This window comes from Agelaius phoeniceus, chromosome 5, assembly GCF_051311805.1.
Source record: "Agelaius phoeniceus isolate bAgePho1 chromosome 5, bAgePho1.hap1, whole genome shotgun sequence".
In the NCBI taxonomy this organism is placed as follows: domain Eukaryota; kingdom Metazoa; phylum Chordata; class Aves; order Passeriformes; family Icteridae; genus Agelaius; species Agelaius phoeniceus.
In genome coordinates this window covers 24,982,615-24,997,408 of record NC_135269.1, presented here as the reverse complement: position 1 = coordinate 24,997,408, position 14,794 = coordinate 24,982,615, and the positions used below count along the sequence as shown (strand labels likewise).

The window sequence follows — 14,794 nt, the reverse complement described above, 5'->3', positions numbered from 1 at the left end:
GGGAGCGGCACCGAGGCCACCGCCCCCGCCGCCCACGGGAAACGCGGCCGGGCCAGGGCTCCCGTCCCGGGATGCCACCAGCGGAAAGGCCCGCTGCAAGGCGGCGGTAGATAGAGCATGGGGTTTGCCCTTCCCTCCGCAGCGCCCACGGAGGGGCCAACGCAGGGGCCAGCTCGACTCTCTCTGGCGTATACCCGCTCCCACCAGGAACGGGAGCAAGAGCCAGGATTCTTCTACTTAAAAAAAATAATAAAGTCAATTTTATTCAAGAAAAACCAAATGCGCCCATTGCCACCCCCTCCCCTCATTGGAGGGACTTGGCTCTGCTGTTAAAAAATCCGGGACGTTTCCCTTTCCTCAAAGGCTGTGATGCTGCCAGCCCGACGCAGAGAACCGGCTCCTTGGGGAAAGCCCCTCTGCAAGAGCCCGCAATGGTGCAAGGCCATCGGCACAGGTGAGACATCACAGCGTGGCTGTGTCGGGTCCCGGGCCAACCCCTCAACTGTCCCCATGGCAGCCCAGACACCCGTGGAAGGTTGCAGCCCCTCAAGTTGGCTGCCTCGCTACTTCGGCCCTGCTGTTGCCACATGCCCTCGTCTGGCTGTCCTCTGACAAGGAGCTTCGGGGACTCATTCAGAGAGGATGAGCCCCAAAGAGAAAGGATGGGGCATGGGCTGCAGGACAGGCTCTCAGCAGCTCGGGGTGGTTCCCCAGCATCTTCAGCATCAGCATGGTTTGCACTACAGGCACCACTGGCCGCAAAGAGGCCAAGTACCGAAATTCCTCCTGTCCAAAAAATTCACCAGGCATTTTCCTCTCTGAGGGAATGACCTGCAGTGGCCCCGAGATGCCATCGGCCAGGAACAGCTGCTGCCACCGGCATTTTCAACTACGTCTGGACAATGAAACACACGTTGCTTGGTGGAACAGCCACTGGGAAAAGGGAAGGTCCTCTCTGGCAGAGGTAGCAGCTGTGCAGAGACCAGGTAGAACCCAGTGGGGGGTGCCAATGAGATCACCCGTTTAGCTGAACAAAAAGCAAAACTGAGAGAAGCAGCATTGCTCATGAGGCTGTTTGGTGTGACGCACTCCCCAGCCCACCCGTGTTGGAGGAGGCACCTTCAGAGTGGGGTGTGCTGCAGTGAGGAGGGATCCCTGGGCTCCACCAGAGGCGTGTCCCCCACACCCTACTTCCCCAAAGGCAGCAACACCCTGACCAGGGGATGGCCCCAGAGCTGTCCTGTCTGGGCTTTACCTCTGTGGAAGGGGTACCCCACTTTAGCCCCTTTGGGCCAACCCACCAGCACCACCACGCAACCTCCACTGAACAAAAACGAAAGGCAACAAAACAAAACCCACAGCACAAATGGAAAGGGAATGGCCAGGCACTGGCCCAAAGCTGCCAAAAAGGGAGCAAGCCACTCTGTGTCCCAGTGGTGCCACCCCCACTGCAAGGCACAAGTCCCAGCCTGCTACAGCTCCGACTGTGAGCGGGAGATGCGTGGGCCCTTGCGGATCTCCTTCCGCTTCTCTTCCTTCTTCCTCCTCTTCTCCTCATCCCGCAGCGCCTTCTGAAAGGTGTCAGCACTGGGGAAAAACTGGGGGTTGACAGCAAGGAGTCAGCATTGGGGAGCACCCACAGCCTCCCAGAGGCACAACCCTCCAAACCCACCAAAGCCAACGCACGAGCCTCGCAGTCCAGGGAACTTTGAGCACAGATCAGCAAGTGACAAACAGAGTCTCAACTATGAGGCAGGTGGCCACAGAAGGGAAGAGAGGGCACCAGGTACCCAAAGTAGAGCACAGACAGGGAATTCAGTGTTTGTGTTTCAGCCATGCTTAGTCAGTGACAGGGGCTTTTGGCCACTTCCCACAAGCCAGCCATTGCATTCCCCAGTCAGCTGCCTGGAGCTGTGACACGGATGGGAAAGCCCACGAGACAAGCTGGCAGCGTTGCCATCTTACCTCTGACTGGTCCGTTTTAAAGGGATTGCGGTAATCAGGCGATTTCTCACTGATTCCTAGCTCCTGAGCCATCTGCAGAGCAAAGGGGAGACCTCACTGGGGAGTTGTGCCTCCCACTCGCATCCCCCAACTGTGTGACCGGGGTCCGCTACTCTCCCACCAGTCCCATCAATGCTCTCTGCTCTTCTCCCATCCCTCAGCTGAAGGACAGCCCCCAGACACAGTGAGGGCAGTGCCCCTCCCTTCCTTTTAGCCCAAAACCCTCAGCTCCCCCAGCCCAGCAGCAGAGAGGGGTCACGGCAGGGGGGACGAGGAGCCATACCAGCCGCAGGACCTGGGAGTGGGGTCCCTGCTCGAACACACCCGTCAGGTTGCAGAAGCCGATGCCCCAGCGGATGAGGCTGTTCCAGTTGGAGTTGCGGTCGAAGTAGTGGTGCACAATCTTGGGGAAGCGCAGGACCACGTCACCAAAGAAGGCAGTGTTCTCCACCACGTGGGAGTATGCTGTGGGGACAGCCACCAGCTCCATCAGCACAAGGTGAGGGCAAACCATTAGGCTCCCCAGTATGAACTGGTCAGAGAGGCAGCAATAACATCCCAAACAGACAGGGAGCAGTCCAGGTCTAGTCTGGATACACAGGGGTTTTGTACCTACCCCAGCACTGATCCCAGGAAGAATGTCTGTGGTGCACCAGAACAGAAGAAAAAGGAGGAGGGTAAAAACCAGAGAGGACCTACCATCCTTTATCTTCTCATCCTGAGGGAAGGGCCCATCAGGAGGCACATCAGCAGCGATGAGCACAGCACGGGAGTCCTCCAGCACCTGCCAGAGTCCTTGATTAGTGTTTTGTCCTGCCAGTCCTGCTCTGCACCCTAGAGGTGTTGCCACAGCTGCCCTACTTTGAAACCCCATGGCATCCTCCCTTCAGGTCCTAAGGCTCACCTGCCACACGCTCCACAGAAGCCCCCAACCCTTCCCTTTTCTGCCCACCCATGTGGGCTCAGAGTGCAGCCTGCACTGTGGCTTACTTTGAAGAGTCCCTTGAGCATGATGTCAATGATTTTGTACTGCTGGTTGACGTCATTGAGCTCAATCAAGTTCTTCAGAGCATTCATCTGGTCCTTGCGCTTCACCTCAAACAGTTTCTTATCTGCACCACTGTCAAGGGCACTGTCAACACTCTCCCAACACACTGCTGCTCTCCCCTCCTCCAGCAGGCCCCTGGCACCATCCCAGCCCCACTATGAGGTGTCTGAGGGGCAGCACGTGAGCCAGGATGGAACACAGATTTCCAGTGAACCCCTTGCCCAAACACCTCAGCAGGGCCCTTAACAGTGCTAAGAGCTTGCCAATCCATGCTCTGACTGATGGGATGGAGGAACATGGAGGAAGAACATGAACTGCCACCTTCCCCATGGGTCTCCACATATTCATCTTTTCATACTTTGCCTATTCAACAGGGATGCTGTGTGTGCTAAGAAGGGCTTGCATTAGCCCATCATCTCCTCATGAGCAAAAAGTGCCTGTGGCACAGAGGAGACCAAGTGCCACAACCCAGGAGTCCTTTTCCACCATCCCAGTCGGTGATCCCAAAGCACTGAGATGTGCAGGCATGCTCTGCCTTCTGGCGGGCCATGCCACTTCCAAGAGCAGACTGGGAAATGTGCTCAGTGCTCAGCACAACAGAGCAGAAAGAACACCAGGCATCACTGCCATTTCTGCTCCTGCACCAAGCCAGGCACTTGGTTAGCAAACCCAGGAGCTTGGCTAAAGCCCATCTACAGAAGGACAAAGCAGCAACTTCCCAGTGCTTTTTTTCCTTCCCCTCCCTTTTCCACTTCTTTGTGCCCCTTTCCATGGTCTCTGACCCCTTCCCTGTGCATGTGCTCCCTCCAGCCTCCGTAGCCATTAGTGCATACGTGGTCATGAGGGGCAGGCTGCAGAGGATACAGATTTCCAAGCCAGAGTCTACTCTCTGTTTCTCCAGGTCTGTGAAGCTGCCCTGGGACAGCAGCAAGGCCAGCAGAAAGGGACAGATGATGAGAAAATCCATGTTGGCCACTGCAGCCTGGAAGAGAAAAGACCAACAAAACCAATGATCGTTGAGGACTTACCAAAAGGAGAAGTCACACAAGCCACTTGGGACCAATGGCACAAATGCCCTTGGCACCGGGGTCCTTGCCCATCTCTCCCTTGTCCCCATGAGGGGTCTGAGGGATACAGTGCCCAGACCAGAGGCACATGGAGCAGATGCTGCAGCCAGCCTGCTGGAAGTGAAGTCCTGGTCTCCCTCTTCTCTTTACCTGCCTGCACTGCCAGCCCCAGGCATCTGACCCAGCACTGACCCAACAGAAAATTTAAGTCCTACCCCTTCTTCCAAAAATAACGGCTAGGTTTTTGCTGGGTTTGCGAGGCAGAGCAGCCCAACAGCCACAACAGCAGGTCTGGAAGAAAGAGCGGGATCACTGAGGAGTTGAAGTTCATCTCTCCTTCAAGTACCAGTGCAACCAGTTCAGTGACCTCCCCTCACCCCTTGGGGTATTGGTACCCGGACCCTTTCCCTCACTACAAGCTGGGTGCCACCACACCAAAAAACAACAGTTGGGTGACCTGGTGGTAGCTTCCCCCTCCCTCCAAACAAGTCCCTTCCCAGACAGCGTCTGAGGCTTTGCAGGGATGCTCTTGGGCAGAGCTGCTCCTGACCACAAATGTCCCTCAGACAAAATCAACGGCTGGAGGAAAAGGTCCTTGAGAATGAGGATCCTCTTGGACGGTCTATACCTGGAAAAGCCTATACCTGGAGCTGTTGCTTAGTCTATACTGAGCAACAGCTCAGTCCGCAGCAGCAGAACTCAGGGTGGTCTGTCCTCAGGCACAAGGTTTGCATGGAGCTGAGCACAGGCCACTGGCAATTACAGAAGCAACAGCTCCTTCAGAGGCATCATCTGAGCCATCTCCTGCTCCCGAAGGAAAGGCACATGTCTAAGGCCACCAGAGCTGACTTCACCCTATAACCCACTGCCCTCTTGAGTCCAAGCTTGCCTGCCCAGCCAAACTTGTCTCTGTAATGCCCTAATACTGAAACAAAACCAAATCCCTTCTTGTTCTTTTCTTGTTGCTTTTCTTTTTTTAAACAAATACTATTTCTTCAACTCCAAGCCCATGAAAGAGGCAAAGCAGGCAGCACTAGCAGTTCTCCCAGCCCTGCAAGGATCAGCAGCAGCTCCCACCATGTACCTCCTGCTGAGGCCAAGCCAAGCATCTTCACCCCCCTGGCAAAGGCAGGGGAGCAGTGTCAGACAAACATGAGAAACCCATATTTTGCTGTTATGCTTTGTAAAAGGCTGCACCCCTGGAAAGGAACAGACCAGAGTAAATACAACCAGCATTATTGAAGAAGATGTGGCTGCCCCTCGTGTGGGCTCAGCAATATGCCCCATATTTCTGACACGGTGTGGAGCTGGGACAGCAGCACAAATCCCCATGCCAGGTTTGGGGTCTGTCCCCTCTTCCCACTGTGGTGTGAGGCTTAAGCCATATTCCAGACATCCTGAATGCCACAAAGCACACCAAGAAGCGAAGGCTGTAAGGAAAATTCTCCAGCCCAGGCAAACAGATGTTCTGTTGGACCTAACAGCCTGGTCAGCTTCCAAGAGACTGCTTCACCCTGCCAAAAACCATGACCCAAGACCCAGGGCCTGGCTCAGTGAGGTGGCTCAGGTCTCCCCTCTGCAGAGCCCCACAGCTGCTCAACACCTCCCAAGCTTTCAGGGAGGAGGAAGTGCAGCAATGCAAAAGCACAAAGAGTGACTGCCCTGGGACCAGGCTCCTGTTTGCCCCTTGGATGAGACATACCAACATAAGGATTAGGCTGGCTATTTGCCATGCTCATGGAGAACTGGAAAGAGAAACTGGAGGTAGCCAGTGGCCTCCAGACTAGGCTGGAAGGCAAAGAGCAGAAATGCTGCCCACAACAGCTCTGCCATGCTGCCTGTGACAGTCCCAGCATGCCTGGTTAGTACAGGGGCTGCAGTATCCCGCATTTCCAACACTGGAGTTGGGTGGCCGGAGGATATTCCACAGGTGCAACAAGGGGGAAGATGAGCTGCAAAAAGCCCTGTTCCAGGCAGCAGCAGGGCAAAGCACAGCTCTCAGCTGAAGCAGCTGCTGACCAGCCAGCTGCTGCAGCACAAGGGCCACCAGCCTGCCTGGCTGTGCACAACAGTGATGGGCTTCTTCAGAGACACAACAGCAGATGCTGGGGTAGGGATGGTCAATGTTTGCAATGCAAATGTATTCAGATCCTCCTACACCAGCCCTAAAGATTGTCCCATGGGACAAGGTCAGAAGTAAAGGACTGGAGAACCACTCCATACTGGAAGCCCATCACTTTTTCATCTGATCTGCTGGCACTCATTCTCACATTGGAGCTATTTATTTGCCATTGTCCATCCAGGCTGAAACACACCGGGGAAAATGAAGCAGGCCCAGTTGTTTCTCTCACCCACAGGGAACTTGGGGCTGCTGATGCCATGTGGGACCACTCCAGATTTATTTCCTTTCACTGCTCTGGCAATTTCACCCCATTTTAACAGCAGAGGACATTCCTTCCTCTCCAGGCCACACTATGTAATGGCAGAGATGCCAAAGCTCCTTGCAGATGTTCCTCCATGCTTTCCCCACAAACTCTCTCTCACATCTTCACCTGCTGAGGGATGAGATGAGACACAAACACTGCAGAGCTGCTCCTCTCTTTCCTCCCAGCTCCTCCCTGAATTGATTTCTGCTAGAGACAGCTCTGCCTGATGCTCCCAGAGCAGTCCAGGGAGCCAGGGCCTGGCCTGATGCTACAGATGGAAAGGAGTTTCCGCCAACATTGCCTTGCAGCCCTGGCCAGCTGGCTGTTTCATCAGCAAGCCCACCAGTCTGTCTCACTGTCTACCAACCTCTTAATTTAGATGTGTTTTTCCAAAGACATGACAACAGATGCCATGTAATAGATGGTTAGTACTTCCCATTAAAATGTTTTCAATTACTTTATAAATTTTCCTGCAGGAGCCCCATCTGAAGCAAGCATCCCTGAGATTTATTCCCTTAATGAGCTTGCAAGGCAGAGCCATGCTGCAATGCTTAGGTTCCCTGGAGAAACTTTTGCATGATCCCCCCCCCAGTTCCCCTCTGCAGGCACTGAAATGTAGGGGGAAAAGCATCATCCTTCACCAGGAGCATGCTGTAGCAAAACAAGGGATGAAAACTCCCAGCCCCATGAACCCAATCCCAAGGCACTCCTCCAACAACCAGATGAGGATTAATCTTTTGTTACAGGTGAACCAAAAGCTTCAGAAGTGAAACACCTCTGCTCAGACTCCTCTAGGAGGACATATCTATATGGGGTTTACAGGACCAGCTGCTTCAGTTGAAACCGTACTGGCCATTTACACCTACTCGTCTCCCAAGTCTCCCAGCCACCAAGCCCAGAAGCTCGCGTACCGCACGGTTTGGCAGCCCCGATTTCCTGCTGTGATTTCCAGCAGGAATGGGTCCGTTCCAGCCCACCCTCGTGCCGGAGGGGTTCAAGCAGCACCCTGAGGGGCTCGGGCGGCCGCTGGCACAGGAGATGCGGATTCTCCCGCAAGCTCTGCTGAAAGTAAAGGCAATCACACGGGGACGGGGGAAAGCGGACTAGCCGAACCTGCCCTGGCCGCGCTGCGGGAAACCCACCCGGAGCCGTGTCAAGTGGACGCAGCAGGCGGCACCCGGGAGGACGCGAACCCTCGGGGGGACGGCAGCTCCCGGGAGCCGCGGCGCTCCGCTCCTCCCGTGGCTCCAGCGCGGGGCGAGCAGGCGGCGACGGCATGCAGAGCCCGTCGGGCACAGCCCTTTAACCCAGGGTCCAGAGAGGTGTCCCGGGGCCGCACTGCCCGCCCCGCTCTTCGGCCACCCCGGCTGCCCGGGAGGGCGGGCCCCTGCCGGGTCTCGCTCGGGGAGCACCGGCCACCTCCGCCCCGTCCCCCGGAGCGGCCCCAGGGCTGCTCCCGCCATTCCCTCCCGCCCCGCCACGGCCGGGCAGCTCCCCCCGGCCCCGCTGGGCCTCCCGGGGCGGGGATGGCTCCCGGGCGGCGCGGCCGGTCCCCACCTGCGGGCCGGGTGCCGGGTGCGGGTGCCGAGGCCGGCGCTCACGCCCGCCGCGCTGCCATGCTGCCGCTGTGCTGCCGCTGCCACCGCCGCTCCGCCCCGCCGTGTCACTTCCTGAGCCCCCGCCCCGCCCCGGCACCGGCACCGGCCACGCACCGGCGGGCACTTGGAGGGTCTGGCGGCAACAGGACAGCGGGGCTGGGGCTGTAGTCGAAGGGGTCACTCGTGACCTGGAAGAAGTCTCCTCATCCCTATGGGACACGTATCTGCTTCCCCCGGGATCCTGGCTGAGCCCCCACCGCCCCTTCCAGCCCAGAGCAAAGGGACCATCCTGCAGCCCTATCAGCCAGGATAAGTGAGCTGAGTAGCTCTTCCACAGCACCCCTGTACGACATCATTTCCCCGGCAGGATTACAGGCAGGACTGTATTCTGATACATGAAGGGCATCAACCAAGCCTTATCCCGCACAGAAGGGGAAACTGAGCCGTTTCAGTAACAGAACTTTTTAATTTCAACAAACCTTTTTCTAAAAATGAGCAACAAGTAACTTCCTTTGTCCTTCTTCTCCCGACTACTCACTGGGAAGGAATGGCAGGATGGGGTCTCCTCCTAGATTCTTGCTTTGTTCCTCTGCTCTGTGCACTGTATCTTCTCATTTCAATCTCCAATGTGTGAGAGAGACACTGCCACGTTTCCCAGACATCTGTCATTGACAGCATGAGTGGAAACCAAAAGAAAGGCATACATGCTACGGGAATTCCCACATTTGACATATCACTGACAGGAGGTTTTCATTACTAAACCAACCCTCCCATGGAACCTCACTCCCAACATACATGAGAAACGTCAGTGTAGGTAAACCTGAAGAAAAGTCAAAGCTCCATTTTGACCAGAGGATTTTGTCTTTCGTGTCCGTGACAATCTTATTCACATAGCTTCACTGCTGCACTTCAAATGCATCTAAGATCCTTCCTTCCTAACCACCAAGATTTGAAGGTTTCTTAATACATAAACAAGTCAGAATTGAAAAGTAACTTCAGCAATGTAACAAAACCTCCCATCCAAAGTCCTTCATCCCTGTACAGAGAAGCAAAATGGAGAAATGGAGTGGAGAGGTACTTTGTGGGGCTCGATGGCCTCCACCAGGACAACTTGCCCTCTGATTGTTCCACAACAGAGCAGTAACATCACACTGGGGGTAAGCATGAGGACAAGCTACTCCTGACAGGACAAACACCTCACCCACCACATACCCTACACATGGCTGATGACAGTGCCCCACAGTGAAGTCCCCACACCCACAGGAAATCACTGCCATGTCCACTTCCATCACTGCTACACATCTGAGGCAATGCAGCACGATGAAAACAGGAAGGCAGAAAAAGTTTGAGAAACAAACAAATATTGCATCAGGTTCCCTCTTTCTCCACAAGGCATCTGGGAGTGGCCTCTGCCTCTATCTCCAGAGAAGAGGATTTAGTTCACAGTGGCAGACCAGGCCCAAACAGAATAAAATCTGGTAATTCCACTCAGTGGTTCCCAAATGCTCTCTGTGTTTTGAAAGTGCCTGAGTTATATCTGGGTTTCCACTACTTCATGGGCATCCTGGCACTAGATGGCATGCAAACAGAGATTAACTCATTGCTCATCCTCCAGGGAAATCAATACAGGGATTGTTACTGCTTTGAAGCCAGAGACTCCCAAGCCTGCCCCTCTTTCATCAGATCACCTCTGCTTTATAGATGAATACAAGCCCAGCGCACAGAGCCTTCTTTAATCCCAATTGTCTACTCATTTCTGAAATGTCTTCTCAGATTAGGACATGATGAAGTCTTTCATCCCACAGTTAGCCAAGTGTAGAAACCACTCAGGGTTTTTCAATTTTGTTTGCCTTCAGCTGGAACAAGAGAAGGAGCAGCAAATTAAGTATCCTTTCTACCTCTGTTACACATATTAGTACCACACAGTGCTACTTTGGCCACACACATTAGTACCAAAGGATACACAATGTCCTGATGCTTTACACACATGGTCCTCTGTCCCAAGAGCCGATCCAGCAAGGTCTGAATGACCTCTGACTGTTCTGGCTCCACGTGGTAATGACTATTCTGAATCTGAGGGGTCAGAAAAAAAGAATGATTTCCAGAACAACATAAAACTGTTGGGCTTGTTCCTTCAGACTCCCTCCCTCATCTCCACACAGACCAGTGAGATCTTCAAAGGCCAAAGCAAACACCTAGGGACTCCATTCCCATTTTCCTAAGCAGTCACTGCTCTCTTACCTGAGAAAGGAAGAGGTGAAGAGCATGAGATGTGGCCTCAGGCAGCTCTGCTATGTTGGCTTCTGCTGCCTCCTGAATAATCTGGCTAATTTCTTTTTGAGAAATAATATTGCTGCTCTGATATCTCACAAACTTGAACAAAGGAAAAAATAGAGACATTAAATAGTGGAAGACCCACAGAGTGCAACAGTGACTCATCACTTGCAAAGACCTCTTCTGTGCACCATTACTGCAGCACCTTAACCACAGGCCTGATTTTTATACCACTTCTATTGGAACCAGTGCAAATATCTATGTTGATGGGGCTCTGATTTATAGCCAGATTTATTTTGGTTTAAGCTGGGAGGGAACTAAAATAAATGAGGTAACCTTTTAAAACTGAAATAAGAACAGCAAATACTCACAGACCCATCTTATATTTGGAGGGGGAAGGTTCACTTTAATAACCCCTTCTTCTCATTCACTGCCATGAGGGCTATATCTTCAGTGTTTCTGCTAGGTAGGATCACATTCCCCCTCTAGCCCACAGACCCCACATACAGCAGGGTAGAATATGGCACTAACTCCCTGCCCTGAAAAGTCAGGTCTGTAAGGTCGAGACAGGAGACAAGCTGCAATGCCAAGCAGCCAGCTTGCTCCCCGACTGGTAACAGCAGTTGCATGTTCTCTGCAAGTTTCTCCTCTCCTCCCCAGGGATCCTAGATGATATAAATAAATGTTACCAACACCAGAAGAACGAGAGGTGCTCAGTAACGGCAGTCAGTTTCTGCAGGGTGTGGAAGTTCACTTGAAAGTATCATTATTAATAGAGGGCAGGAATACAGTCCTGGGCAAAGCCACAGCAGTATCAGAGACTGTGTTGCATAGCAAGTTAACTACCAATAACCAGCCTAGGTGCATTGTGCCAACATACTGGGAAAGACAGGGAACAGTCCACCCTTCTGCTGCTCACCAAAGTCATCAGCCTGAGAACTTCTGGCTGCAGAAAGGACTTCTGGCCCCCACTGAGTAGTGTGAAGAGCAGGAATCGGTGCCATGGCTGTGAAGCAACATGCAGAGCTGGGAGAGAAGGAGAAGCCAATCAAAGACAGCTGTAAAACTGCCAAAGTGACAGGCTGAACCCAGCTAAGGACAGTCTTCAATACTGATCCCAAGTTTTCTCTCCTAGAACCCATGCTGTGAAACACTAAAGGGTTATTTTTCACTGCTCTTACTTGCTTTTTAATCTGTCACTCTCTGGGCAAGAGTTCAGTCAAGAGGACAAAAGCTTAATAGCTTTTCAAAGCAGAAAACACATACTGTCCATCTTTGTGCTGGTACAGGAAGAGAAACCTTCTCCTGGGGTGTATGTCATAAAACAGAGAGAGAATATCTTTAGCCTGGGGTTTTAAAAATAATACCCTCCAGTTTCAATCTGAGGACAACTCTCCTGACCTCAGTTTTTATTTAGCTGCAGAATACCCTTTGGGTAATGAAGTAAGCCCAATAACAGAAGTGGAACAAACTGAGGCTGGATCTACATCAGACAGTGGACTATGGGGACCAGCCAGGCTGATGGTGGCAATGCAGTCAGTAGAGAAAATGCTCTCACTAAAGAATAAACATGATAACATAATATGTATTAGGTAAGGCCATAAGTCTATGATGGCATGAAGTCTTTCACTGAATGCTGAAATTAAACTGTTATTACCTTGTATTTAGTACAGGTTAGGAGCATGGGATGGACAAATAAATCAACTGATATAACTTGTTATACTATAGCAACTCACCAGAGTGTAGAAAAGGTCTCTTTTCCACTGGCAGTCACATAACCTCCCTATTGCCACTACAAGAATCTTTTCCATAGGAAAACAACACTGAAAAATAATGTCAAATATTTTGGGGATATCTTTCATCTGGGGTAAATGAGAAAGTACCAGCACTGTGCATGAGCCTGCTCTGCACATTTGGAAATATCTCTGGACCAAAAGAGGATTTTAGAAAGCCTCAAGTGAGTCAACTCTTAGAGGCAGAGTCCAGGACAGACTCTTTCCAGTGTTCTTGCATCTTTCGGCCAAATAAAGCTTGACCCTCATTCTGCTTGAAATAAGGAGACTCTTGTTATTGTTGTTCTGAACTTCAGCACCACAGCAGCCAAAGTGACAGGTTCAGCTGTTGCTGCAGCAGCATTTCATTAGTTTAATCCCAAATTAGCAGAGCCTCCCCATAACTTTTTTTTTTTTTTTTTTTTAATTCAGCCTTTTAATAGCCTCCCTTCTGGGGAATGACTGGCTGTCATTCATCTGCAGTATTACATCTTTATCCAACCACTTCCTCTCTCCCACCAGTGTCCCTTTTGCCTGGTGTTCATTCACTCCATTCCCTCCTCTATTGGTGTTTAAACAACTGAAGTGAACAGGTCAGGGTACAGAGAACTTTCTGGTTTAAGAACAGAGCCAGCACCTGAACTTCATGGCAGGAGGCTGACAATAGCAGAAAGGTCTATTCTTCCCCCCCAACAATGTACACGGTACAAATGTAGAATGCAGTGATATTATGTTATACTGAAAACATGGTACACATTAGGTCTGACATGCACTCTGGAAACCAAGGTCAGAATTCACCCCTGGAAATCCAGAATTTCCATCTTCCATTCCCTAAGGCTGCCCAATATCCTGTTCTCCCTTCCCTTCCTTCAGGGCCAAACTATGACCAACACTGTCCTTTTGTAAGACACATCATGTTCAGATCCTTCCTCCCTCCCTCCCATATGTTTATGGTCTAAAGGTTTGATACAATTGGCCTGAAGGTCAAAGACTATTCCTATACTCCTTCCATTCCCAAACCTTTCCCTCTTACAGGGTTGGAGAACTACTTTTTGCCTTCTGGAAAGCATCTTGGTGTCCAGAGCCAAAGTTCATGCAGAGGAGCCATGCACTGAGATGTCATCCCACAAAGCACAATATTAACTTTAGGCACACAAATAATTTTTCTTATTTGGCATACACTCATCACACATTTTCTCCAGAGCACTACTGGATAAAGAACAAAGAGCTCAAAATCACTGCAGGAGGGGAACTAGGAGAAGAAAGAACATGAAGACTTTACCAACATCCTGGTTCTTCACATACAGGTATTCCACTAAGGTTTCCAAGCAGGCAACCACTGCCTGAGAGAGCAGCAAGTCTTTCTGGAATACCAAGAGAAAGGAAAAAAAAAAAAAAAAAAAAAAAAAAAAAAAAAAAAAAAAAAAGCCCCAGTCAACAGCTATTGCAAGAGGAAAATTCATAAAGTGCCAGGATCAGAAGAGTATGCAGCACAGGAAAATAACACCTTTCATCTCCTTCAAGGAATGCAATGTGCTGCAAATTATCTGTCACATCAAGGAGCCAGACAGAGCTACAACTACTTATTTTGAGACTAAAAATAATAAGTAACAGCCTCTAAAGAATAAAGATAGGAGCCCAACACAGCTTAAGTGTTAAATGGAAACTGATGTACTACCCCTGGAGCCCAGCATCACTTGAGCAAGTTAAATGTATGCTGATGCACTCACTACCCGCAGAAGCACCTTGTCAGGGGCATGGGGAATGAACTGGGATTTGTTATACATTGCCCACATCTGTCCCTATGGATGTGGCATCCCTGCAGAGAAAGAGATGGGGAGACAGAAATTGTCATTAGTACACAGAATTTCAGCTACCCAGTTGAGCAGCAGGGAGTACTGCCTAGCTTGATTTACCTTCTCTCTCACTGCACTGTGCTGCAGCAAGAGCATTTTCCCTCCTCCTCATCACACATCTGTAAGGGGTTGAAAATGCAGGGAAAAGAAAAAAACAAGCAGGCAGCCCCTTTGATTCTGCAGCAGGGTGGTTTCTCCTCAGGTTACTGTTCCTGCTTGAAGCCCAACACTAGTGTTGTTCCAAAAATCATATTTTACATACCTGCAACTGGACATGCACCAGAAGGTTCTGCAGACTGACAACAAGTGAGAAGACCTGCTGCATGGCAAGGGGGTGCAGGGCAGTGTCCTGCAGTGATGATGGCTGTGGTTGAGCAGCACTTGGGGCTGTGTTTTGGCCAACAATCACCAGCAGGGAGGAGGAGAAGTTCTGTCGCAGAACAGCTCTCAGGAACTGCATGATGCTCACTAGATGGAGAGATGCTTTTTAGTGTGTGTTAGTGTTTTTCTCTGCTCTACCCTGTGTGTTGGTGCCTGTGCAATAGCATGGGAGAGGGTGATGAGAGAATATGTGAGCTTAATAGCCCACCAGAGTTGTCTGGCAGCTGCTGACAGCTCTAGACAGGAATGGCAACATGCGTTTCTTTGTAAATCTTCTTTGAGACACTAACACAGTTCATACTCAGTTCCAGATGTCACTACCAACCTCCAAGGAAGATCTGTCCAACTACAGAACTTCCCTTTTGCCC

The 14,794-nt window shown here is 51.3% G+C and overlaps 2 protein-coding genes across 3 annotated transcripts in view; both read right to left on the bottom strand.

Annotated features, from left to right (window-relative positions):
* Window positions 1-237: 237 nt before the first annotated feature.
* CCDC134 (coiled-coil domain containing 134) lies at window positions 238-8,237 on the bottom strand. 2 transcript variants are annotated; one of them, XM_054631436.2, is made up of 7 exons: window positions 8,103-8,237; window positions 3,917-4,034; window positions 2,995-3,116; window positions 2,704-2,788; window positions 2,288-2,469; window positions 1,966-2,037; window positions 238-1,598 (listed from the first exon to the last, which is right to left on the bottom strand). In XM_054631436.2, the coding sequence occupies exons 2-7, from the start codon at window positions 4,017-4,019 to the stop codon at window positions 1,473-1,475; spliced, it is 690 nt and encodes a 229-aa protein (XP_054487411.1). In that variant the 5' UTR covers window positions 4,020-4,034; window positions 8,103-8,237; the 3' UTR covers window positions 238-1,472. The 2 variants fall into 2 exon arrangements, with proteins under 2 accessions (XP_054487411.1, XP_077034747.1); XM_077178632.1 differs by lacking the exon at window positions 8,103-8,237 and adding an exon at window positions 7,688-8,057.
* Window positions 8,238-8,589: 352 nt separating this feature from the next.
* Window positions 8,590-14,794, bottom strand: part of MEI1 (meiotic double-stranded break formation protein 1) — a 38,391-nt gene continuing 32,186 nt past the window's right edge. Inside the window, exons 26-31 of the mRNA XM_054631438.2 lie at window positions 14,308-14,513; window positions 13,472-13,553; window positions 11,337-11,443; window positions 10,385-10,516; window positions 10,107-10,216; window positions 8,590-8,805 (exon numbers count right to left, since the gene is read on the bottom strand). Of these exons, the coding sequence (XP_054487413.2) occupies window positions 8,760-8,805; window positions 10,107-10,216; window positions 10,385-10,516; window positions 11,337-11,443; window positions 13,472-13,553; window positions 14,308-14,513 (683 nt within the window). The 3' untranslated portion in view covers window positions 8,590-8,759. The remainder of the gene's footprint in view (window positions 8,806-10,106; window positions 10,217-10,384; window positions 10,517-11,336; window positions 11,444-13,471; window positions 13,554-14,307; window positions 14,514-14,794) is intronic.